This window comes from Phodopus roborovskii, unplaced genomic scaffold (assembly GCF_943737965.1).
Source record: "Phodopus roborovskii unplaced genomic scaffold, PHOROB, whole genome shotgun sequence".
NCBI classification, from domain to species: domain Eukaryota; kingdom Metazoa; phylum Chordata; class Mammalia; order Rodentia; family Cricetidae; genus Phodopus; species Phodopus roborovskii.
This window is the reverse complement of record NW_026125932.1, coordinates 99719-126168: the sequence shown is the minus strand read 5'-3', so window position 1 is coordinate 126168 and position 26450 is coordinate 99719. Positions and strand designations below refer to the sequence as shown.

The 26450-nt window shown below is 40.2% G+C and overlaps 1 protein-coding gene and 1 non-coding gene across 2 annotated transcripts in view; both read right to left on the bottom strand.

Moving 5' to 3' along the window:
* Tex11 (testis expressed 11) overlaps positions 1–26450 on the bottom strand; it is a 239463-nt gene that overhangs the window by 184947 nt on the left and 28066 nt on the right. The window contains exon 7 of the mRNA XM_051179029.1: positions 5834–5914. Within this exon, the coding sequence (XP_051034986.1) occupies positions 5834–5914 (81 nt within the window). The remainder of the gene's footprint in view (positions 1–5833; positions 5915–26450) is intronic.
* Positions 25089–25228, bottom strand: LOC127218020 (small nucleolar RNA SNORA48). The gene has a single exon (XR_007834143.1). It is a non-coding gene; the product is annotated as a small nucleolar RNA SNORA48 (small nucleolar RNA).

The window sequence follows — 26450 nt, the reverse complement described above, 5'->3', positions numbered from 1 at the left end:
GTCCAAGGCAACTCCGGGGTACAGCAGACATTATCTCAAAGCCCATAAAAGTAATAGAGCTCAGAAAAGTTGCTTGATACTAAACAAACATTGAAAGACATTTCAATTTTGTGAATTGAAATGTAAGCTAGACAATTGTTCTCTGGCTGAGCTATATTCCCCATTCCTCTTTTTTACTTTTTATTTTGAGATAATATCTCACTAAGTTTCCATGGCTGGCCTTTACTTAGAATCCTCCTGCCAAAGCCCCCCCCCCAAGTATCTGGGATTATAAGCCTGTAGCACCAGGCCTAATTTAAAAATATTACCTTTAAGATATAATATTTACAATAGCTACTCAATATGAGCTAATAAATTACAAAAACCTACTGAAGGATAATTTAAAAGTTTCTATAGTGGTAAAAATGTATTTTTGTAGTGTAACATTTACCTAACATACATGAGGCGCAGGAAACGGTACCTAGTACTATAGAAAGGTTTATACAAATAAGACTATATCACATTCATAAATATGGTGACTGGGTATCATAAGGATAGTAAATCTATAAATGTCTCTTCAATCCATAACCCAGCAGTTTTTCACCAAACACGATAAGTTAATTCTAATAGAATTCAGAAAAACAAGAGGTCAAAAACAGCTGAAACAGGAGGTATGGTGGCACAGATCTGCAATGGCAGTACTTGAAGGGAGACAGGAAGATAAGTAGTTCAAGGTAATCCTCAAATATGAAGACTGTGAGGCCAGCCTGTACTATATGAGAGCCTGTCATGAAATGGAAACAAAGAAGAACTAACACAATTCTTGAGAAGAACAAATCTGGGCTGTCCAGCCTCTGGGTCCTGGCCCTCCAGGCAGTGTTAGGGGTGGGCTCTCTCATAGTATGGTCTTAAGCTGGACCAGTCATTGATTGGCTACTCCCATATTTTCTGCACCACCTTTACCCCAGCATATCTTGTAGGTAGGAAAAATTGTAGATCAGAGGTAATGTGGCTGGGTTGTGGGTCCAGTCTCTCCACTGGAAGTATTGCCTGGTTACAAGAGATGGTCTGTTCAGACCCTATCTCCCATGGAGAGGAGTCTTAGCTGGGGTCACTCACCCTCATAGATTCCTCATAGATTGCACTGGGTTTCTAGTCCATCCCAGAGATGGCCCTGATCCCATTTGTCTTTCCCAGTCCTAATCTCCCTCCATCCTCCCCACTACCTGATCCTTCCTTTTCCCATGCCCACTCAACCCCATCAAAACACACCTCTCCCCCACAACACCCCACCCCACCCCAACATCTCTGTGTGAGAGACCTAGAATAGAACCAAACTTGACTGGTAAAAAAAAAAGTCAATGAAATGATTCCTAATGATATTCTGCTATACTCATAGATCATTGCCTAGTTCAACTGTCATCAGAAAGGCTTTGATCAGCAACTGATGCAAACAGATGCAGAGACCCACAGCCAAACATTACACAGACCTCAGGGAATCCTGCTGAAGAGGGGGAAGAAAGATTATCAGAGCCAGAGGGTCCAAGGACACCACAAGAAAACACAGAAACAACTAACTTGTGCTCAGAACTGAACTACCAACCAGAGAGCTTGCCCTCTGCATATAAGTGACAATTGTGTAGATTGACAATTGTGTAGATTGGTCTTCCTGCAGGACTTCTAACAGTAGAAACAGTCTCTGACTCTGTTACCTGCTTTTGGGACCCTTTCTTCCTACTAGCTTGCCTTGTCCAGCCTTACAGAAGAGGAAGTGCCTAGTCTTAGTGCAAGTTGATATACCATGGCTGGCTAAAATACATGGGAGGTCTGCCCTTTTCTGAAAAGAAAGGAGGAAGAGTAGATGGGGGAGGGAAAGTTGGGGGAGGGACTTAAAGGAGAGGAGGGAGAAAGGGGAAATTTGATTGGGCTAGAAAAAATTTAACTAATAAAAAAAATTAAAAGAAGGACAAAACTAGATTTTCTCTATCAAAACTTTACTAAATTGAAAAGTCCTCCCTTTAGATCTGCCTAGCATCTATGAATAATTTATCCGGAATTGGGGGCCTTGCACTGTAATGAAGAAAAGGTTCCAGAGGGTTAAGTTGGTTCCCAAATCCAACATGACTTCTGTCTTTTTCAGAAGAGTACCTGGGCCAGAGAGATTTCTCAGTAAGTAAAGACACTTGCTGTTGAGCTTAAGAATCTGAGTTTGAAACGCACATGGTAGAAGAAGAAGAGTGAATTTTATAGGTCTAAATGCATACTTTTAAAAAAGAAATCTATAAGAAGCACCAGAGAAGCTAGGAAATAAGAAGGACCCTAAGAGAGACATACAGGGTCCCCCACAGAAGGGGACAGGGACAAGATCTCCTGAGCAAATTGAGAGCAGGGGGGAGGGGAGAGGGAGTTAGGAGGAAGAGGAGGGAGAAGAGGAAGGGGAGGAGAACAAGAGGGATCAGGAAGACTGAATCAAGGGAGGAATAGAGGAAAGAAAGAATAGAGGGAGCCATTATAGGTTTAAAGAGAAACTTGGCACTAAGGAAATGTTCAGAGATCCACAAGATGACCCCAACTAAAAATCTAGGCAGTAAACTAACAATTTGAGCTTCCGTGGAAAGGCTACCATAAATGCCCTTCCCGGATAGCGAGAACAACAACTAACTTATCCATGGAGCCCTCATCTAATACCTGTTGGAAACAGGAGCAAACACCCATACATAAACACTGAGTCAAACTAGAACCCAGATGCAGATGGAGAGGACAAGACCAGGCTGCAGAAACACATAGAGACAGCTGAACTGAACAAGGAGGAGCTAACTGGCCCCCAGACTGATAGCTGGGAAGTCAGCATGGGACTGACTCAGGCCCCCCTGAATATGGATCTCAGCCAGAAGGACTGAGCAGTCTAAGGGACCTCAGACAGTGGAGCCAGGATGTATCCCTGGTGCACAAAAGGACCTTGCAAACACATCCCCCATGGAGAAATAACTGCCTTAATCTAGAGTCAGGAGAGAAGCCCTAGTCCCTACTTCACATGACCTGTCAGATCTACATGACCCCAACTGGATGGCATTTCCCTACATGTGGAATTGGGGTGGGGGATGGGAGGGGAGGGTGGTTGGAGTGCATGTGAGAGGGCAGAGAGGGTAAAAGGGAGGTAAGGAGGGAGGGAGGGATGGAGGGAGGGAGGGAAAGAGGGAGAGGGAACTGGGATCGACATGTAAAATAATAAATTTAATAAAAAAAAGAAAGAAAATCTAGGCAGTAGTGCAGAGCCAGCCTTTGATGCCCTACCTCTATAATGAGACTGATGACCTTAATTGCCATTCTAGAGTGATGGAAGCAAAAGCTAAGCACTGAGCCAAAGTCCTGGAGTCCAGTTTTTGCCAGTTGTTGAGAAGGAGGGGAGAAGAGCAAAGAAGTCATGACTGTGCTGGAGAAACCTAAAGAAACAGCTGTCCTGACCTACTGAGAACACAGGAACCCCAGTCATAAAGGTGGGGAACCAGCATTGAACCAAACCAAGCCCTCTGAAAGTGGGTGCCAGTTAGAAGGCCTGGGCAGTCTATGGGACCTCTAACACTGGAACCAGGATGCATCCCTAGTGCACAAATAGACTTTGGGAGCACATTCCCTATGTACAGATACTATTTCAGCCCAGATACACAGAGGAGGGCCTAGGCCCTTCCCCAAATTATGTGACAGACTTTGATGATCACCCATGGAAGACCTCACTATCCTTGGGGAGTGAGTGGAGGTGGGTTGGAGGGGTCAGTGGGGGCATGGGAGAATGGGAGGGAGAGGGAGTGAGGAATTGATAAGTAAAATAAGATTGTTTCTAAATGCAAAATAGATATTAAAAAAAGAAAACAAAAAAGGTGTGAGAGGGCTAGCAAGATGGCTCAGCAGGTAAAGGTGCTTTCTAACAAGCCTGATGACCTGAGTTCAATACTTGGAAGAGAAACAAATCTTGCCAAATTGTTCTGACAGATACATAAACACTGTGGCACATGCACAATATACTTTTTAAATATAAGGACATAAAGAGAAAGCTCAATGGATAAGAATTCTTGCTGTTCTTGCAGAAAATCAGGGCTTGGCTCCTAGCACCCATGATGAATGGCTCACAAGTGCCTAAAAGTCCAGCTCCATGGAATCTGATGCTCTCTTCTGGTCTTGTTAACCTGCACTCTCTCACACACAGAACACATGCAGAAATGTTACACCTATGGCAAATGGTATACTAAATAAGGGTAAACTCAAAGCATTTCCACTAATACCAAGAAGAGGAGGGTGCCCATTGCATCTACTCTTACTTTATATAGTGCTTGATGTATTAACTAGAGCATTAAGACAAGTCAAAGAAAGAAGAGATAGAAATAAGTAAAGGAAGAGTCCAAACTATTTTTATTTGCAGATGAGATGATTCTATACCTAAGAGACTCTACACATCACCAGAAAACCCCTATAACTAATAAGTACTTTCAACAAAGTGGAAAGATACAAAAGTTAGTATCTTTCCTGTTAAAAATAGCAAATATGATGAGAAAGAAATCAGAGAAATATTGTCTCAAAAATAAAATAAAATGATAACTTATAATAAACCTCAACACAAAAATTGACAATAATAATAAAAATGGAAATATTCCCCTGCTAATGAATCAGAAATGTCAATATTGTGAAAATGGATATACTTCCAAAGGTTATATACAGAGTCAATGTAATACCAATGGCAAGATTCCACTGCTATTCACAGAAATAGAAAAGAAAACCTTAGAATTCATATTGAAACACAATAAGCCTTGGACACGCAAAATAATCCCACACAAAAAGAATAACATACCTGATCAAAATTAATATGGGCAGCACTATGATAAATCTTGTATGCCACCCAATAAGGAAACATGAAAATAGTATCTCTTCTCTGACTAACTGATAACAAATTCAAGATCAAGTTATATTCTAAAAACCATCAAGGTCATGAGTCTCAAAGCAAGATGAAGAATTATTCCAGATAGGGCAGCCTAGAGACTATCATCATAGATTAAATCTTTTTATCTATATAGGTCATAGCTGGAAAAGTTGAATCTGAACTCTCAGGATAAAAGATATGTGAGTTGTTTACACTCGTTTTGAAACTTTTTGTAAACATGAAAGAAGTTTAATAAAAACGTAAAAGAGTACCTAGAACCTTATCTGCAATATATAACTATACAAATTCAGTTCTACATTAAAGAAATAGTTCAAGGAAATTAACAATCTCACAAGTACAATTTACCTAACCTTTAACACAGTCTCCCTAACATCCAACTTTATCGCTGTCATTATTCCTCTATAGAAGTATAGCCTGAAACAGGCATAAACAATGAAGGAAAAGCTGGCCAGTGGGAGAAGGCACAGCAGGAAAGGGAAAGAAGAAAAGCAAAGAGGCTGTATTTGGAAATTTTAATATGACCTAGTAAAGAAAGCAGTCTTTATCCTATTGAATCTCTCATATCTCCAAATTCTGGTATAGAAAAATACTAGGGCAGTGACATAATCAACTGCATTCAACCTCATCAGAAGGGAAATAAACACATTTTCCTTCTTTGATTATATAGCACAAAATATTATCAAAATGATTTGACAATAAAAGGATGAGCAAAGAAATCTAAGTACTAACCGGTGTCACCTTTTTGAATGCCTTTTCTGATAAAGAACAAGGGAAGCAAATTGTTTTAAAGTCCAGCTAAAAAAGCAGAACTGATCTCAAATAGAATCTCCAAAAGGTGCCACACAGCACTGATAACTCTTTGTGGACTTGATAGAGCATATTTTCAAACTCTTGGAGACTAGGTGCAGAACTTTCACTTACCATTTCAGGGAACCTCATCAGCATATCTTTACAACGTAGTGCGCACATAGATGCTTTCTGGAAATCCCCTTGAGCTACAGCCTAAGAAAGAGGGTGTCAATAATTGGTTACAATTAAATGACAAGATAATTGTCTCACCATCTTATTTATCTTCATTTGGGAGAGCATGAACGCACGCGCGCACGCGCTCGCACACACACACACACACTCAGGCTTGTGTGGAACTCACTATGTAGCCCAGACTGGCCTCCAACTCACAGTAATCTTCCTGCCTCAGCGTCCCCAAATGCTGATTATGCATGTGCATCACCACATATGGCTTTCTTTTTCAACAAAATTATGTTATAAATCACTTCCTAAGGGAGAAAACCCCTACATTTGCTGTTTTCCTCTCCTTATGTAAAGTCAAATATTCTTGTGCTTTGATTTTGGGGGATTCAACCCAGTGCTGAAGCACAGGCAAGTATTTAGATTCCATCTCCAACACCAAGAAAACGTAAAAGACCCATTTCAATCCAGTTTTCTCCTCCATCAATCTGACAAATATAAACCTTGATATATTTCTGAATAGCTACTCTGACTAAGGTTTTTCATAGTAGAATGTTTTAAAAGGAAAATAAAGGGGCTGGAGAAATGGCTCAGGGGTAAAGAGCACTAGTTGCTCTCCCAGAGGTACTGAGTTCAATTCAAGGACAGACAGAGGTACTGAGTTCAATTCAAGGACAGACAGAAGAGGCCTTTGGATCCTTTGGAACTGGTGTTATGGAGGCTTGTGAGCTGTCATATGGGTGCTAGGAATTGAACCTCAGTCCTCCGTGAGAGGAACAAGTGCTACTCCTAACTGTAAAACTATCCCTCCAGCTTCACTACTTTTTAAGATGTGGCCTTTCACTAAATCTGGAGCTTATTACTTCAGTTCTGCTGGCCAATCAGCTTTAGTAATTCACTTGTTACATAAGGATTGAATGCTAGAATGATCATTACACAACAGACAACTAAGTGATGATGACAATATAATCAATCTAAATACAGTAAATTACCCCGAATTGATCCAGAATAAATATATGCTGCTAATTGGACCCTCTTTGCAGATAAGCAAACAAGAATGTTATAGCTATCAATACTATGTGGAGATATTGATGCATGGATCAAGATTCACAGGGCCAGGTTTGATATAGGTTATTATAATTTTATTCATGGAGAAATCACTTACACAAGAAACAGATGACCACCTCAAGTTCCCACACCAAGGATCCACACTGGCAGCTCTCAGCGACCCAACCAGAAACAAGAGAGAACCACCTATGCCAGACCCCAGACCTAAAACCACTCTCCTTCATGTCCTACAGGTGTGGGCGGGGTGGATATCACACTACATGGACAATCAGTCAAAATTAATTTATTTCTTTTTTATATATATTTAGCTCATTTCCCACAAAGGTCAAACATTTTGGGGCTCCAGGTCTTCCATAACATGACATATCCTCCTTCCTATTATGCTCTTCCAGAAGATTCACTTCTTACCAGAGGTACATTTTTATCCTGTAATTTTCTACAATTTAAAAAGTATATTTTATGCTCCTTTCCTTCTGTGAAAAATTCTTCAGTCCCAGGGCAAAATGCATGCAGCAAGTGTTCTACCAATGAGCTATAAAGTCAGTCACCCCACAGTCTTAGTTATTACATATTGTTAACCACTCATTTTTTGTTACACTGTGTAATTTCCCTTTTAAAGCAATTACTCTGTTGTCTGTGGATTTTTATTCTCCACAGACCTTAAGTTTCTGTAAGACAAGTACTACATATTAAACTTACTGATCTTTATATCACTAGGAGACAGAGCAGCAATTCATATAGTAAACACCAATTCATCATTCTACATATGCATCTGACACATTAATTTCCTTTTTTAATATACATTTTATTAGTAGTACATATATAGTGGGGAGTTCGTGAATGTGCATATGTGACAGTGCTTGTACAAAGGTCAGAGGACAAGTTTATGAAGTCATTTCTCTCCTTCTACCTTTATGTGAGTTCTATGTATGGAACTTTTACATTACCAGGCTTGCATGGCAAGAACATTTATCCACTAAGACATCTTGCTTCTCCCCTAGATTAATTCTCATCTCCTTCTAATCTGTAGCTCTCTCTTCTTTACTCACCTCCTCCAATCTGTTTCTTCCTGACTTTTGACAGTTTACTTATAGGAATTTCATATATATTCTCTTTTGAAATAAAATAACTTTCCATTAAATAGGAATCAGTCTACCTCAAGATCCAGCAATTCCACTCTTAGGCATATACCCAAAAGATGCACATTCATACCACAAGGTCATCTGTTCAACTATGTTCACAGAAGCATTATTTGTAACAGCCAGAACATGAAAGCAACCTAGATGTCCCTCAGCAACCTAGATGCCCCTCAACCCAAGAAAGGATTAAAAAAAAATTGTGGAACATTTACACAGTGGAGTACTACTCAGCAGTAAAAAACAATGACATCTTGAAATTCACAGACAAATGGATGGAACTAGAAGAAACCATCCTGAGTGAGATAACCCAGACACAGAAAGAAAAACATGGTATGTACTCAATCATATATGGATATTAGACATGGAGCGAAAGATAACCAGCCTACAATCCACAACCCCAGAGAAGCTAGGAAACAAGAACACTAAGAGAGACATATACGGACGCCCCCACCCCCACCCCCCCCGCAGAAGGGGAAAGGGACAAGATCTCAATAAACTGGGATAATTGGAGGGGGGATAAGAGAAAGAGGAGGGAAGAAGGGGAGAGGGGAAATTGAGGGATCAGGAAGGTCAAGTTGGGAGAAGAATGGAGAAGGAGAGCAAGAAAAGAGATACCTTGATAGAGGGAGCCATTATGGGCTTAATGAGAAACCTGGCACTAGGGAAATTACCAGGAATCTACAAGGATGACCCCAACTAACAATCTAAGCAATAGTGGAGAAGCTACCTTAAATGCCCTTCCCTGATAATGAAATTGATGGCTATTTTATCTGCCACCCTAGAGCCTTCATCCAGTAGCTGATAGAAATAAAAGCTGACACCTACAGCTAGACACTGAGCTGAACTCCTGGAATCCAGTGGCAAAGAGGGAAGGGTGATGAGCAAAGGGGTCAAGACCAGGCTGGAGAAACCCACAGAAACAGCTGACGTGAGCAAGTGGGAGCTCATAAACCACAGACTGACAGCTGGGGAACCAGCATAAGACTGAACCAGCCCCACTGAATATGGGTGTCAGTTGGGGGACTTAGGCAGTCTATGAAGCCTCTGGCAGTGGACCAGTATTTACCCCTAGTGTTTTGGGAGCCCATTCCTTATGGAGGGTTACTCTCTCAGCCTAGATACATGGGGGAGGGCCTAGGCCCTCCCCAAATAATGTGACAGACTTTGATAATACCCCATGGGAGGCTTCACCTATCCTGAGGAGTGGATGGGGGTGGGATGGGGGGGTGGGGGAGGAATGGGAGAATGGGAGGGAGAGGGAACTGAGATTGGTATGAAAAATAAGATTATTTTTAACTTAAATAAAAATTAATTTTAAAAAACTTTCCATTGACCATGGTACACTACAACCCAAATTTCTTGTTCTTCCCCCCCTTTTTTTGTTCTTCCTACCCTTATTCCTTTGTATTTACTTCTCCTTCCTTCTTTTTTATCATTAAATACTCTGCATAATGTACTATACTAATTGTTCTAAGATTTTAACATCCAGTAAAATCATTTACAAAGCTTGTGAAAATGAAGATTTTTGACCCTGCCTCCAGAATATGTGACTTCTTGGGTACCCAAGAATGTCTGACTTGTTTCCAAGTAATACAGATGCTGTTGGTCCAGGAACTACAAACCACACTCTGAAAAATCACATCTATAGACCAATTCTATAAACAATCCTTTTGGTCTCAAGAACACTTTAAATGACAACTTATCAAAGACTTGGGCTGGTGAGATGGTTCAGCAGGTAACGGCACTTGGTGCTCTTGCAAAGACCTAAATTTGGTTCCCAGCACCCACATCAGGCAGCTTACAACCACCTGTAACCCCAGCTCCAGGAGATTCAATGCCAGCTTCTGACCTCCATGGACACCCACACACATGTAGCATACACGAGTATATAGGCACACACACACATACACACAAACACACACACATTCACAAATAAAAGCAGATTTTAAATTTTGAAGATATTTTGTTTATCTCAATATTTGTGAATAGTATGAATTAAACTAAAAATAAATGTTATTTATTTTTAAAATACAAAAATGCTGGGTGTGGTGGCATATACCTTTAATCCCAGCACTCAGAAGTTAGAAGCAGGTGATCTCTGTGAATTACAGGCCAGCCTGGTCTACAGAGTGAGTTCCAGGGCAGATAGGGCTATATAGAGCAACCATGTCAAAAATAAATAAACAAACAAGGTATCTGAATGTAGTAGTGTATGTTGGGAAATTTAAGTACTTGTCCCTTACAGCTGTCTTCCTCCCCTCCCAGCTGTAGAACTCCCGTGCTCTCAAGGTTGATCAAACAAGGTGGTTCTCATAACTTTCCGGTGTGCAGTGCCGGTGCCTTGACCCCGGGTGTAGGTGGTGCATGACTTCCTCCTATGCTTAGCCCATCCCCTGGCTTGGGTATATAAGCCCATTACTCTCTGTAGTAAACAGTGGCGGTGGCAGCAGCTTCCTCTTAACTTCTCATGGTGGTCTGTTAAGTGTTTCAATCCCGACACCCTCCACCAAGCTTGGTACTCTGGCTGCAAGGGCGTGGCAATTGTATACCTGTAATCACAGCATTATACTCCTAAACTGAGGCTGCATCCTAGACTACAAGTGAATTAAAGGCAAGCATGGGCCTTGCCTCAAAATGTTTATATATTAACACTGTTATAAAAGTAAGCTAAACTATTCCAAAACAAAAAAGTAGTGAAGAGTTTCATTGTATATCTTTACTGATCTATTTAATCTATAGCATTACAGAATGCCTGAATTTTTCTTTCTACGATATGTTTATGGTAGAATATATGAAGAAAGTTTAGTTTAATAAATGGATATAGGTTGAAAATAGTCTTTTCAGGTATTTGTGGATATTCTTATTTCACACAATACCAAAATTCAAGTTTATTAAACTTTTCAACCTTTGCTTACATTAAGATCCCTAGGTCTACTTATGTTTTGAATCAATCTTTAAACAATATGTACTTTCATTAAAAAAATATAAAATGTTAATTTTAAAATTTGCATTTAAAATGCAAATGTTAGTATACAGTGACATAATACACAAGAAATAATCAAAGGAGGGCTGATGAAAAGGCTCAGTAGGAAAAAAATTTACCTTGCAAGCCTAATGATGAGTTCAATCTTAACCCATGGTGGAAAGGAAAAACTGACTCCCCAAAGTTGTATTCTGACCTTTGCATGTGCACACACACACACACACACACACACACACACACACAAATAATAGTAAATATTTTTAATCAAAAGGGAAGACAGTGAGTTAAAGATAATTTGCAACTCCACAAATTTGAAGAAAAACATTCGGTATGTGGGGGTAAAATCTGTGTGACTACAGGAGAGGTGAGTGGCATGGAAAGTACAAAAGAAAAACAATTATAACTCGATGGCAGCCCAAAAATTGAATTTTGTATCTGAAACAAAAACATAAAGCACTTGACAATATAGTAAAGTGGGGTTTTTAGCGAAAAAGAAAAGGAAAGCTTTGAAGAGCTCCACAGGCACACAATCTGGCAATCTGCAAAATTACTGTTCAAGCTAAATGATCTGTAATCAGGCAGCAGGCAGAATGACAAGGGACTCCCTGCACTTTGTAGCTTACTCCCTGATGCTGCAGCAGGGACACGTCTAAGAGGAGTCTCACAGTCAAATCTCTCTAACAGAAGAGCAGAATCCCCTATCATTCTACATCTCCTACCAGCAAATAAAAATGCATCCTGCTCTCCACTGGGTAATCGAGTAACTACCTAGAGAATCAGTGTGGGCCCAGAAAACAGACTGTGACTTAGATGAAGACTTGTGAGGGTGGGGTTCAGATTTACTTGGACAGGAAGTGTAGGCCATCTAAAAGAAAGAAACCAAAGGCAGATAACATTTCAGAATTGCAGTCCTGCCTCAGCAGAGTAGGGCAGGGAGAAAAGGGCACTGAGATTAGCATATAAAAGAAACCAGCTGGCCTAAAGATCCTCCCCTTCAGGGCTACTTACTTGTTAGGGACAGAGCATGCATAAGAAAAGTCAAAGGGAGGGATACTCCCTTAACCTAGAGGCAGGAGGGAGGGCCTAGTCCCTACTCCAAATGACTTGACAGATTTTGTTGATCCCTCCTGTGGAGTGGGGGGGATGGGATGGGTTATCGAGGAGGGGCATAGGAGGGAGGGAGAACTGGGATCGATATGTAAAATAAGAAATAAATAAATAAATAAATGTTAAAAAGACAAGAAAGAAAGAAGGAAAGAAAGAAATAAAAGTCAAAAGGGGAAAAGGCAAGTGCTATACAAGATGATTCATATTCTCACCCAGGGCCTTTGTGCATCTAACTTTCCCAGCTCTCTGGCCCACTTCTTATCTCAGAAGTGCCCTCTCAATAAACTGTCTCTATTTACAACTATTTCATTTTTGTCTATGGAGGGGTTGGACACACAATAACCTGTAAACTTAAATATATATATGACCTCTGGACTGTGACCCATACCTATAACAGTCTGACCTCTAGGAAGAGATAAATAACTAGTTTTGTGTGGTATGAGAAGGCTGGGATTACTGGAACAAAGACTGGCATGATCTGGGTATTCAGTAAACTACAGCTTGCCCTACAAATGTGTATTGCTTTGTGGAAGAGTACCAGAGAATATTAACAGAAATGCAGATGACTCATGTATTTTCCATATCCACGTTCCCATGAGCAGAGATTCTGGTATGAGGGACCACACACCAAGTAATTCTCTGTCCCAGTTGGTGGGACCAGTGTGATGGCTGTGCCTGTACTTCCGACATTGGCAAGCCTGACTGGGAAAACTTACTGGCAAGAAATGGTCATGGAAACATGCACAGCAGCAGGAAAAGTAAGGTAGGACTCAGCTTATAAACAGCCCTTTCTGGGTTATTGTGTTAAGACTTCAGAAAGAAAACTCAATGGACCCTGCCAATAAGTAAACTGCAAAGAACAAGCCTAAGAGGGAAGCTTTAGCCCCTATTTCCTCAGGAAGGCTTATGCTGTAACCCAGTTTGAATTTATAGTCCATTATACCAAAGAACACACAGTGGTGAGAGTAGTTCTCAACCATGGCACAAAGCATGAAATAGCAGGTCACAAGTCAACAATGAACATTAGCTATTAAAAAGTCTACCCCCTGCCCCGTAGTGGTGGTACACACCTTTAATCTGAGCATTCAGCAGGTGGGGTGGGTAGGGAACACAGGCTAATCTCTGTGAGTTCCAGGCCAGCCTTGTCTATAGAGCAAGTTCCAGGACAGTCAGGACTGTTACACAGAGAAAGCCTGACTCAAAACAACAACAAAAAGTCCACCCCTTGTCAATCTGACTGATGGGAGATGTTATTCTGTAAATATGTTTCTCGTATTGATTAATGAATAAAGCACTGTTGGCCAATAGGAAAGCAAGATAGGCAGGACTAGGAGACAAGGAGGATTCGAGGAAGTAGTAGGGAGGAGTCAACATGTAGAGACTTGAGAGAACAGAGGTCTGGGCCCTCTATCCCGTAAGATAAGACCACGTGGAAATACTTAGATTAATAGAAATGGGTTAATATTTAAGACAGAGCCAGCTGATAAGAAATTAGTAACTGGCCAACAGCCTCTCTGTGTGGTATTTGGGGCTGGCACGGCTCTGGGACCAGACGGGGGGGGGGGGGCATACTCTTAACACCTGACAACCACATCACTTTAAAATCCTAACATTCTATCCCTGGCCTTCAATGGCTCATGTCTATTTCATAATCCTAAATGAATTAATGTATTTAGCTCAACTTCAAATATCCCCATAATTTTGAAAATTGCCAACATTACTCAAAATTCTAATGAATGGTTGGACATAATAATACATGCCACTAATCCCAGCACTTGGCAGGTAGAGGCACGTGAATCTCTGTGAGTTCAAAGCCAGTCTGGTCTACACATTAAGCCAGGGCTGTTACACAGAGAAACCCTGTTTAAAGAAAAAAAAAAAAAAGTCTAAAGTGTCTCTGAGATTCAACCTCTTAACTGTGATCAGCCTCTATAAGAAAGCAATGCAAATTACATCTAATATACAATGTCACAGAATAAGTATTCCTAGAGGAACAGAACCAATAGAATTAATACACAGTAAAGAGTTTGTCTGGTTAGTTTATATGATATGGTCTAGGTAATCTGACAATGATTACCTTCATACCTACTAGACTGAAAACTTAGTAGCTTACTCTGTCCACTAGGCCCAATGCCTCAACACTCCCAGTCTGACCCAAAGACCTGGAGGATAATTGGAAAGCCACTAGTCTTCAGGCCATGTTGGAAGACAAAAGAATCTGGGCTTTATTGTGGCAAAAGCAGTTGTACCAGCAGCACCAAGATGGCAGCAGGACAAATGAAGCTGCCAGCACAACCTGAAGTCAAACAGGCAAAGATCAATCTTTTTTTTTCCTCTGATTTCTTTTTAACTGGGCCACCACAGGAAGGTACTACCCACATTTAGGGCAGACCATCCCAATTCAATTCAATTAATCAAGAAAATCCCTCACAGGTGTGCCCAGGCTTACATGTTGATTGATTCTGGATCCAGTGACGTAGACAACCAGTATTAATAATCACAGTTCCCTTCAAAAAGTTAGGACCTGGACTATGGCAAGGAAAAAACAGACCAAAACAAAACTGGAAATCAGGGCAAACACATAATCTCTCAGTTTCATGTTAAGAATCTGGAGTTCTTGGGGAAAAACTTTTTTATTTTTGCCAAAATTTTACAACCCCATACTTAACTACATGACCATATATGGTTACTACTCGCAGATTAAAAGGCTGGGCTCTAAAAGAACATAGTCAACACAAACGTATACTCACTTTTAAAGGGGTTATTAGATTGGTCTACATGCCAGGCTGAGTTCCAGTGCTGTCTGTATGCAGGAGAGGCAACGAAGCCAGCAACTGCTTGGTTCAATAAGTTGGATATCTCAGCAGTCTCAATGCGAAGCTAAGACCTGGCATTCCCTGTAGAGTCACTGATATTGAGTCCACATTGGAAGGCTAAAAAGCTTGGATTCTGATGTCAGTGGAAGATCTCAAAAGCAGTGATCTACACACTTGCTCAGAAAGATGACAAAAAAGCACTTCCTCAGATCTCTTCATAGCTGGAGTCCTATAGACTGTGCTATCCAAATGAAAAGCTAGTCTTCCCCTCTCAGTCACCCTCTCTGAAAATACCCTTAGACAGTCCCAGAAGAGCTGTCTCTTCTAGGTGAGTGAATTAGTTTGCTCTCTGTTACTGTAATAAAGGCCATGGCCTTTATATTTACTTGGGGAGAAAAGAGTTTCTGTCACCTTACACTTATAAGCCCTTCATTGAGGGAAGTTGAGTCAAGAACTCAGGGCAGGAAGCTGGAGGCAAGAACTAAAGCGGAGACCATGGAGAGAGGCTGCTTAATGGTTTGTTCCCCACAACTTCCTCGGCCTGTTTTCTTATACCACTCAGGGCCTTCTGCTCAGGGGTAGTACTGTCCACAGTATGCTGGATGCTTCTATATCAAACATTAATCAAGAAAATGCCCCCATAGACTTGCCTATCGGAAGTCTGATGAAGGAATCTTCTCCATTAAGGTTCTTCTTCCAAGATAACTGTAGTTTGTCTCAAGATTAAAAAAAAAAAAAACTAGTTAGGAAATTTGACCTAATGACAACTTGACATACCAATACATTACTATTAAACCATAACTTTTCCTTTATCCCTAAGTTCTCTGTTAATCTCACAATACAGAACACAGTATAACTTTAAAAGTCTCAGTGTTAAAAATACTCACTTTTTAAAAAGTCCAGTCTCATGAAAATATACAGAGAGAACTATAACAATCTCTTTTGCATCTCAAATACATTTGTTGATACCACATCATAAGTGGTACTTAGACAAGTTTGCAGCAATGTTTCATGCTTCCATCTAACATGGCTTACTGAACTTTAGCCAACAGATAGTTCATCTTTACTCAAAGAGTGAGTTAATGATAGCCATGAGAAGGTATAGAGCCTTTCAAAGCTTTATTTCTTTTATGAGCACTCCTAATTTTATAACTGATGTAGGTCATCAACTCCATTGCTACCCAAATGTCCAGGTAAAGCTGGGTAAAATAGAATTCAGTTTCCTGGGCACCCGCAAAGTTCCATCTAAATTAAAGAGTACTTAATACATCTGTTTTTTTCCCACTAAGTCTTTGAAGTGGAGAAACTCATGTATCTTTTTTATTATTTATTATTTTACATGTTGATCCCAGTTCCCTCTCCCTTCTTCCCTCCCTCCCTCCCTTTTACCCTCTCTGCCCTCTCACATGCAATCCAACCACCCTCCCCTCCCATTCCCCCACCCCAATTCCATTTGTAGGGCAATGCCATCCAGTTGGGGTCATGTAGATCTGACAGGTCATGTGAAGTAGGGACTAGGGCTTCTCTCCTGTCTCTAGGTTAAGGCAGTTATCCCTCCATGGAGGATGTGTATACAAAGTCCTTGTGTGCACCAGGGATACATCCTGGCTGCACTGTCTGAGGTCCCTTAGACTGCTCAGTCCTTCTGGCTGAGACCCATATTCAGGGGGGCCTGAGTCAGTCCCATGCTGGCTTCCCAGCTATCAGTCTGGGGGCCAGTTAGCTCCTCCTTGTTCAGGTCAGCTGTCTCTATGTTTCATGTCCTCTCCATCTGCAATTGGGTTCTAGTTTGACTCAGTGTTTATGTATGGGTGTTTGCTCCTGTTTCCAAAAAGTATTGGATGAGGGCTCCATGGATAAGTTAGTTGTTGATCTCACTATCCGGGAAGGGCATTTATGGTAGCCTTTCCACGGATGCTTAAATTGTTAGTTGGAGGCAGTCTTGTAGTTCTCTAGACCTTTCTTTGTGTTCAATTTTATCTTCAAACCAATATTGGCTCCCTCTTTTATGTTCTCTCTCTCTCTCTCTGTGTCTCTGTCTCTCTCTCTCTTTCCTGTCTTCTATTCCTAACCAGGCTCAATCTTCCTAGTCGCCCGTGTTTTCCTTTCCTCCCCCTCGCTTTCTCCTACTTCTCTCTCCATTCGCTGCCCCCCCCACTTCCCCTGTGCTCAGGGGGACTTGTCCCTTCCTGCTTCTGTGAGGTACTTTATATGAATCTCTTAGAATACACCTTGTATCCTAGTTCTTCTGGTGGTGTGAATTATAGGCTGGTGATCCTTTGCTCTAGGTCTAAAATCCATATATGAGTGAGTACATACTATGTTTCTCTTTTTGTGACTGGGTTACCTCATTCAGGATGGTTTCTTCTAGTGCCATCCACTTGCCTGCGAATTTCAAGATACCATTATTTTTTTTATGCAGAGTAGTATTCCATTGTGTAGATGTGCCACATCTTCATTATCCATTCTTCAATTGAGGGGCATCTAGGTTGCTTCCAGGTTCTTGCTATTACAAATAGTGCTGCTATGAACATAGTTGAACAGATGTCTTTGTTGCATGGATGTGGATCATTTGTGTATATATGCCTAAGAGGGGGATTGCCCGGTCCTGTGGTAAACTGATTCCCATTTTCCTGAGGAACCGCCACACTGATCTCCAAAATGGCTGTACGAGTTTACACTCTCACCAGCAGTGGAGGAGTGTTCCCCTTTCTCCACATCCTCTCCAGCATAAGTCATCACTGGTGTTTCTAATTTTAGCCATTCTGGCAGGAGTAAAATGGTATCTCAAAGTTGTTTTGATTTGCATTCCCTGATAGCTAAGGATGTTGAGCACTTTCTTAAGTGTCTTTCAGACTTTTTGATTTCCTCTATTGAGAATTCTTTCTTCAGTTCTGTACCCCATTTTTTAATAGGGTTATTTGCTGTTTTGTTGACTAGTTTCTTGAGTTCTTTGTATATTTTGGACAACAGCCCTTTGTCAGATATAGGACTGGTGAAAATCTTTTCCCAGTCTGTGGGCTGCCGTTTGGTCTTGTCTACTGTGTCCTTTGCCTTACAGAAGCTGCTAAGTTTGAAGAGGTCCCATTTATTAATTGTTGCTCTAAGTGTCTGTGCCCCTGGAGTTATGTTCAGGAAGCGGTCTCCTACACCAATTTGTTCAAGGGTGCCTCCTACTTTCTCTTCTAAGAGGTTCAATGTGGCTGGATTGATGTTAAGGTCTTTGATCCATTTGGACTTGAATTTTGTGCATGGCGACACACATGGGTCTGTCTGCAGACTTCTACACACCCTCATCCAATTGTGCCAGCACCATTTGTTGAAGATGCTGTCCTCCCCCCCCCCATTGTATAATTTTAGGTGTTTTGTCGAAAATCAGGTGTGCATAGGTTTGTGGGTTAATATCAGGATTTTCAATTCGATTCCATTGGTCTACCTATTTTTGTGACAATATCAGGCTGTTTTCAGAACTATAGCTCTGTAGTAAAGCTTAAAGTCAGGAATGGTGATGCCTCCTGAAGTTCTTTTATTGTATAGGGTTGTTTTGGCTATCCTGGGTCTTTTGTTTTTCCATATAAAGTTGCTTATTATCCTTTCAAGGTAAGTGAAGAATTGTGGTGGGATTTTAATGGGGATTGCATTGAATGTGTAGATTGCTTTTGGCAAGATTGCCATTTTTACTATGTTTATCCTACCTATCCAAGAGCATTGGAGATCTTTCCATTTTCTGGTATCTTCTTTAATTTCTTTCTTTAGAGCCACAAAGTTCATATTATATAGGTCTTTTATTTGTTTGGTAAGCATTACACCAAGATACTTTATGTTGCTTGTGGCTATTGTAAAGGGTGATGTTTCTCTGATTTCTTTCTCTCTTTGTCATCTGAAAAAAGTAGGGCTACTGATTTTTTTTTTGAGTTTTTCTTGTATCCTGCTAGTTTGCTGAAGGTGTTTATCAGCTGTAGGAGTTCCCTGGTAGAGTTTATTGGGTCGCTTATGTAAACTATCATATCATCTGCAAATAGAGATAGTTTGACTTCTTCCTTTCCAATTTGGATCCCCTTGATCTCCTTTTGTTGTCTTATAGCTTTAGCTAGAACTTCCAGTATGATTTTAAAAAGATATGGAGAGGGCAGCCTTGTCTTGTTCCTGATTTTAGAGGAATTGGCTTAAGTTTCTCTCCATTCAGTTTGATGTTGGCAGTTGGTTTGCTGTATATTGCTCTTATTATGTTTAGGTATGTTCCTGTTATCCCTGATCTCTCCAAGACCTTTATCGTGAAAGGGTGTTATATTTTGTCGAAGGCTTTTTCAGCATCTAGGGAGATAATCATATCGTTTTTCTTTTTCAGTTTGTTTATATGGTGGATCACATTGATAGATTTTTGTATGTTAAACCATCTCTGCAATCCAGGGATGAAACCTACTTGGTCATGGTAAATGATTTCTCTGATGTGTTATTTGATTCGATTTGGCAGTATTTTATTGAGTATTTTTGCATCAATGTTCATCAGGGATATTGGTGTGTAGTTTTCTTTCTTAGTTGTGTCTTTGTGAGGCTTGGGTACCAAGGTTATTGTGGCCTCATAAAAAGAGTTTGGCAATAAACCTTCTGTTTCTATTTTGTGGACCAATTTGAGGAGTGGTGGTATTAGTTCTTCCTTGAATGTCTGGTAGAATTCTGCACTGAATCCATCTGGCCCTGGACTTTTTTTGGTTGGAAGGCTTTCAATGACTGCTTCTATTTCATTGCGGGTTATAGGTCTATTTAAGTTGTTTGTCTGTTCTTGATTTAATTTTGGTAAGTGATAGTTATCCAGAAATTTGTCCATTTCCTTTGAATTTTCAATTTTTGTGGAATACAGGTTTTCAAAGTATGACCTGAAAATTGTCTGGATTTCCTCTGTGTCCGTTGTTATGTTCCCCTTTTTGTTTCTGATTTTGTTAATTTGCATGTTCTCTCTCTCTCTCTGCTTTTTCATTAGTTTGGATAAAGGTTTGTCTATCTTGTTGATTTTCTCAAAAAACCAACTCTTCGTTGCATTGATTTTTTGTATTGTTTTCCTGGTTTCTATTTTGTTGATTTCAGCCCTCAGGTTGATTATTTCCTGGCGACTACTCCATTGTTAATAAGGCTTTATAACAATCTCATCAGGACCAAGGCTGTATGCTATACTGTATTGTGATTTAATAAGGATCAGGATAAACAAATAGGCTGAATAGATGTTTATTCAAGGAGAAATAACTTACAACCTAGACAAATGAACACCAGTTCTACCGGATGCTCTCCTCTCCGCATCCCGCCAGCAAGACAGCGTTCCCCGGCTCCTCCTCATACCTAATTCCACAGGTCACTTCTGTCCCTGGCCCCACCCCCCAATAGGCATGGTCAGTGCCACAGAAGGAGACAAAGTGAATATCCCACTACAATACTGGACTCCACAACTTGACTGGGAAAAATCCAATTCTTTAGTTTTGATTCATGGGTAATTTTTTTTCTGTTTTGTTTTCCTTTTTGAGGAAGGGTATTCTCAATGTGTATCACAACTGTCCTTGAACTTGCCACATACATATATGGACAGACCAGACTGGCCTTGACCTCACAAAGATCTACCTGCCTCTGCTTCCCAAGTGCTAGAATTAAAGATATGGGCCACCAGGCCTAGCGTTCAATGTCTCTTTAAGTTCAAAATCTCTCAACTGTGGGTTTCTATAAAATCAAAAATAAGTCACATATTTCTTATTCCAAGAGAAAAGAACCAGGCACATTTATAATTAAATCAAAGCAAAACAAAAATCTAACAGTATAAATAGCTCAGTGTCGCCCAGTGTCTGAAACTCAGTCTTTTGGGATCCTAAGGGTCTGTGAAACTACATCTCTCTGGACTTCTCTCTCTCTATCTCTCCCTGACTCTCTCCCTTGCACACTCGTATGCACGCATGCACCCTCCACACACACACACACACACACACACACACACACACACGGACACACGGACACACGGACAGACAGAGGGACTGAGGGATGGTTTGTCTTATCGGTTCAGGCTACCTCCACTTCAAATCTACTGCTGTCCTTGGTGATCATCCTGCAATCCTGGCATCTAGCATATGCTGGGGTCTTCACTGCAACTGGGTTGCACCTTCAGCAATGACCTCTCCTGGCCCCTGTTCAGGGACTCCTACTCTGTCACACAGTGTCAAACCTCAGCTCTTCTCATGAGCCCTTCAATCTGCAAAATCCATGCTGTCAAACCCAGTAACATATTCTTACAAATTAACAAACTTGGTTGCCACCTTGGGATGTATCCCTGATCCTTTCTGGACTACAGCTCTGCATGCTGACCCTGAGAAGATACTTTCCAGAAGATTTCACCTCAATGATGCTGGCTGAAGCTTCAGTCCCAGATAATGATCATCAATTGTCTCAATAAATAAAAGGTTTCACTTCAGTTGAACTCTTGGTAATCACAGCTTATTTTTCAGCCCTAGCTGACCAGAAAGCATAGGTTCTTAATTCAAGATATCACATTAAACAGTCCTGATAGAGCCTTTAAGGGACTCTTAAACTTACCTCTAACACTTCACAAGCCAGGCCTCTATCATAGTCTACACACTGGACAAACAGAAATTCGAGTAGATGCTGAGTCCAAGAAGCTGAATACCTTCACAGTCCCAATCTGCTATTGAAAGCTCCCTGGGTTTGCTGGGATTGAGTGGATACTGGATGGCTGAAGAATCTGAAGTCTGATATGAGAGGCATGTCTCAGCAGCAGCCAAATCAAGAAGAAGAGAAGGAAGGTGCACACACACTGATTCTTCCTTGGACATCTTTATATCTAGACCACTCCCTGCAGGTTCCACCCATTTTGAACATAGGTCTACCCTGTTAATTCTCTCCAGAAACACCCTCACAAGCAGGCTTGGGTGTGTCTCCTAGGTGATTCTAAATACTGTCAAATTGACAAGTCCACCCTCAGAATCCTAGCAAAGTACTCTGATCATTCTAGATATTGTCTGATGAATAATTTAATAAATAAAAATCAAAGCAATTATCCAACTAGTTCAATGATAAGTACCTAAAAAAGGATAAAGTCAGTTAAATCTCTAAGGAATATCTCATAAGCTATTTATTGGGAAAGATAAACCCCATTAACATAATGCATACTATATAATATACAGTATTATATATTACTGTGTAATAATAATAATTTTAACAATGGCCTTTAAAAATATCATTTGCCAATAAGTTATCATTGGTACTCCTCCTGTTTTGCTAACACATACCTGGCTGGGAGGACCTAAGCCTGAAAATCCTGTTATTTTACACTGTTCTGTAAGTCAGTATATAAGCCCACTCCATCACCTCAATAAATGACATTCAGCATTCCGACATTGCCATTGAACGAATGACCCGCTGTCTCATCTCTTATTTCAATCTCTATGCCTTCACCTGATTCATGAAACAGACCGTAGCGCTACAGGTGCATGCCTTTAATTCAAGCACTCAGGAAGCAGGCCGATCTCTGTGAGTTCAAGGCCAGCCAGGTCTACAGAGCGAGTTCCAGGAGTAGTTCCAGAGCAATACAGAGAAACCCTGTCTCAAAAAAACAAAAAAGGCGGGGGGGGGGGGTTGGAACTGAGTGTAGTACACACCTTTAATTCCAGCACTTGGGAGGCAGAGGCAGGTGGATCTCAGTGAGTTTCAGACTAGCCAAGGCTACAATAGAAAGCCCTTGCCTCACAAAATCCCCAAAACGAGGGTTGGGGATTAATTTGTTGTAGAGTTACACGCCTACCATCCCCAAGACCCTCTGTTCAATTATCAGTGTTGTGCCTTTTTAAAGATGTCATCATCACTCAGTTATAATTACATAATTCTCATTACTGTGAAGTTTGATTGCTCCTCAATATTTTAGTCCTTAGTTCTTAAAACATTCAGAGAAAGGCTGTCATTCCTACTGTCTCAGTTTCTCTCAGCATAGACATTATTATATCCTTCAAATATTTTCACATGATATATTCTCTACACTTACCCAATTATTTTTAAAGTGAAATACCTAGAAATGATCACAATAATCAAAATGTGGTTAACTAATATAAAATGACTACCTAAATATTATTAAAATAGGCTAGATGCAGGCTTTCACTATGTTATTAGGCTAATCTCAAACTCCTGGTCTCGAGTGATATTTATTTGTTTATTTAACGTCCCTGCTGCAGTTTGTCCTCCCTCCTCTCCTTCCTCCTACCACTCCCTTCTGTTCCCACTCCCCAGTACACTCCTCTGTTTCTGTTTAAGAAAGGGTAGGTCCACCATGGATATCAACAAAGCAAGGCATATCAAGTGGCAGTTAAAACTAAGCACCTCCCCATGTGTTAAGGCTGGGCAAAGATACCCACTCTGAAAATTAGGGTCCGAAAAGCACACAAAAGAGTCTTAGAGTCATTGCTCCCACTGTTAGACATCCCACAAGAGGACCAAGCTGCACAAGAATCTTAATGCCTCAGTCTCCTGAATAACTGTGGCTATGGGAAGGAATCAGCACTCCTGGCTGCACTAGTTGCTTTTCTCATTGCTTGTGGCCTAATACCTGACAAAAGCAACTAAAGAAAGATTTATTTTGGATTACAGTTCAAAGGGAAGTGCAGCATAGCAGGAAAAGGCATGGTGGTAGAAATGTGAGGTCATATTGTATCCACAATCAGAAAGAAGGGAGCGATCAATGCTTGTGCTCAGCTCACTCTGTTTTCTATTCAGAACCTGACCTGAGCTCATGAACTTGTGCTGCCCATATTCATAATGCATCTTCTTACTATGGTTAACTTCACAATCCCTCACAGACATGCAGACAGCTCTAACCTAATCTAGATTAATCCTTCACAAACATGCACAGAGGCTTATCTCCTAGGTGATTCTAGACAATGTCTAATTGGTAAAGCCAAATGTAGCTCTGTTCCAGTCTAGTATATAGGCAATTGGCAGTCTTGTACATATATAGTTACTTGCTTAATCAAAATATTGGCTTTTATAGACTAAAAATGTCAAGCAACAGTTTGAAGGCATAGAACAAATTGGTAATTATTAAAGTGTAAAACTGATCATGGCGGCATACACCTAACTTTCACCCAGGAGACTAAGGCAAGAGGATTAAGAGTTCAAGGCTAGCCTACATATCCTATTTCAATAATAATAATAATAATAAGTCCAAGACCTGCTAGACTTTATATCAGTATTTCATTAATTAACTTTAAGTAGTTCACAAAGGATGTTAACAAGAAAAGGCAAGATAAAAATTATGAAGAAGAAATTCATATGTATGATCAATCTCATTTGCTCTAGTGGCATTTATATCTTGGAGGTAATCAGAAGCCATTTAACTGGACTTAAGGCCATGGAGTGCCCAACCCCAATAAAGACATCTAAAATGCAACCCCATTGCAGAAGAGGGGGCAGAAAGAATGTAAGAACCAGAGGACAAGGATTTCTCTTGGGATGAATGGATGGATGGACGGACGAACGGACGGATTGACGGACGGAAAGACAGACAGATAGATGTGTATGACAGGGAAGACACATCAATAAAATCTCAACAACATGGTTGCCTAAACGGGACCTACACATATAATGACACCACCAGTTGATATACCAGTGCATTAACAGTTTATCCAATCCCAAGTGGTCAACCCTAAACACATATATATGAACAACACCAAATGGACTCAGCAGGGTGTGTGTATGTGTGTGTGTGTGTGTGTGTGTGTGTGTGTGTAAAACAATAAAGAAGAAAAGGTCAATAGTTTCACGGGGAGAAGAAAAGGTCAATAGTTTCACGGGGAGGAGACATGAAAAGAGAGAGGAGAGAAGGAGGGATGGAAATGATTTAAGTACAGTACTCATATGTAAAATTCTCAAAAAGTTAAAGAAAAAATGAACATTTTGATTCTGGTCTTGGATCTTCAGGTAAATAATGTCTCCTCTATGAACTTCAATTTCATCATCACAAAATAGAACATACCCTGATTTGAACAATGTACAATATACACATATATCAAAACATAAATTATGTGTCTATTTAAATTTTTTTCTTTCTCTCTTTATGTGCCCTAGGCATGAAATAGCCTTGGCCATCAAGCCAGGCATCAACTAGGATGAATAAAAAAAAGTCATCTGCTATGCCCTGGCTGATATTAGAGCAACATTACCAACAAGGTGTCTCTTTGCCCACTGCCAGACATGGTGGTACACACTTGATTCCCAGCACTCAGGAGGAAGAGGCAATCTCTGTGAGCTCAAGGCCAAACTGGTCTACATATTGAGTTTCAGGCCAAACAGAGCTACATACATAATGAGACACTGCCTCAAAAAAAAAAAAATATATATATATATATATATATATATATATAAATGTTTGTATATCAGAACACTTTATACTTTGAAGATAGCAATACCCATCAACATGGTCTATGGATATAACTCTATCCCTATCATAATTATAGCCAGCTTCTTTGTATAAAGTGACAATTTGATCCTAAAATTCATATAAAAATGCAAAATACTCAAAACAATATTGAAAAACTGTATAACACATACTTCCTAATTTCAAACTTACTATACAATTACAATCATCAGGACAGTCCGATATTAGCACAAAGACAGAGACATCCAACCAACATAGTAGAACAGACGAAAAATAAGCCCTCACATTTGTGATCAACTTATTTTTGACAGTTACCAAGATTACTTAACAAGGAAACAGTTTCTCAACAAGTGACATTTGAGATAGTTGGATAGCAATGTGCACAAAAAAGAATGGAGTTAGGTATCTGTCTCTCTTCATGCCTAGAAATAAATTAAAAATGGATCATGAACTTAATTATAATTACTTGAAACCATCAAACTTTTAGATATGGAGAAACTAGAGCTCCCATCACTACTGGTAGAAATGTAAAATGACATAGCCAACTTTGGAAGATAACCTGGCACTTTCTCAAAAAAGTTGCTAACTTACCAAGCTATGGTGCACACAAATTTAATCCCAGCACTGGGGAGGCAGAGGCAGGTGGATCTCTGTGAGCTGCAGGTCAGTCTGGTCAACAAAGCTACACAGAGAAACTCTGTCTCAAAAACTCAAAAAAAAAGTTGCTAACTCTAAAATAGTTATAATGCTACTCAGCAATTCCACTTCTAGGTATATACCCAAGAGAAATTAAAACATATACACACAAAATTCTGCACATGAGTGTTCGTGGTAGAATAATGCATGCTAACCAAATTGGAAATGAATCAAATGTCTATCAATGGATGAGTGGATAAATAAACAGAGCATATCTGCAAAGTGAAACATGATGTAACATGATTGAACCTTAAACAATTATACTAAATTACAATGAGCAGCTAGCTGTTTTCTAGAAGCATTTTGACCTTAAAGAATACTTGTAGAAAACAGTGATTATTTC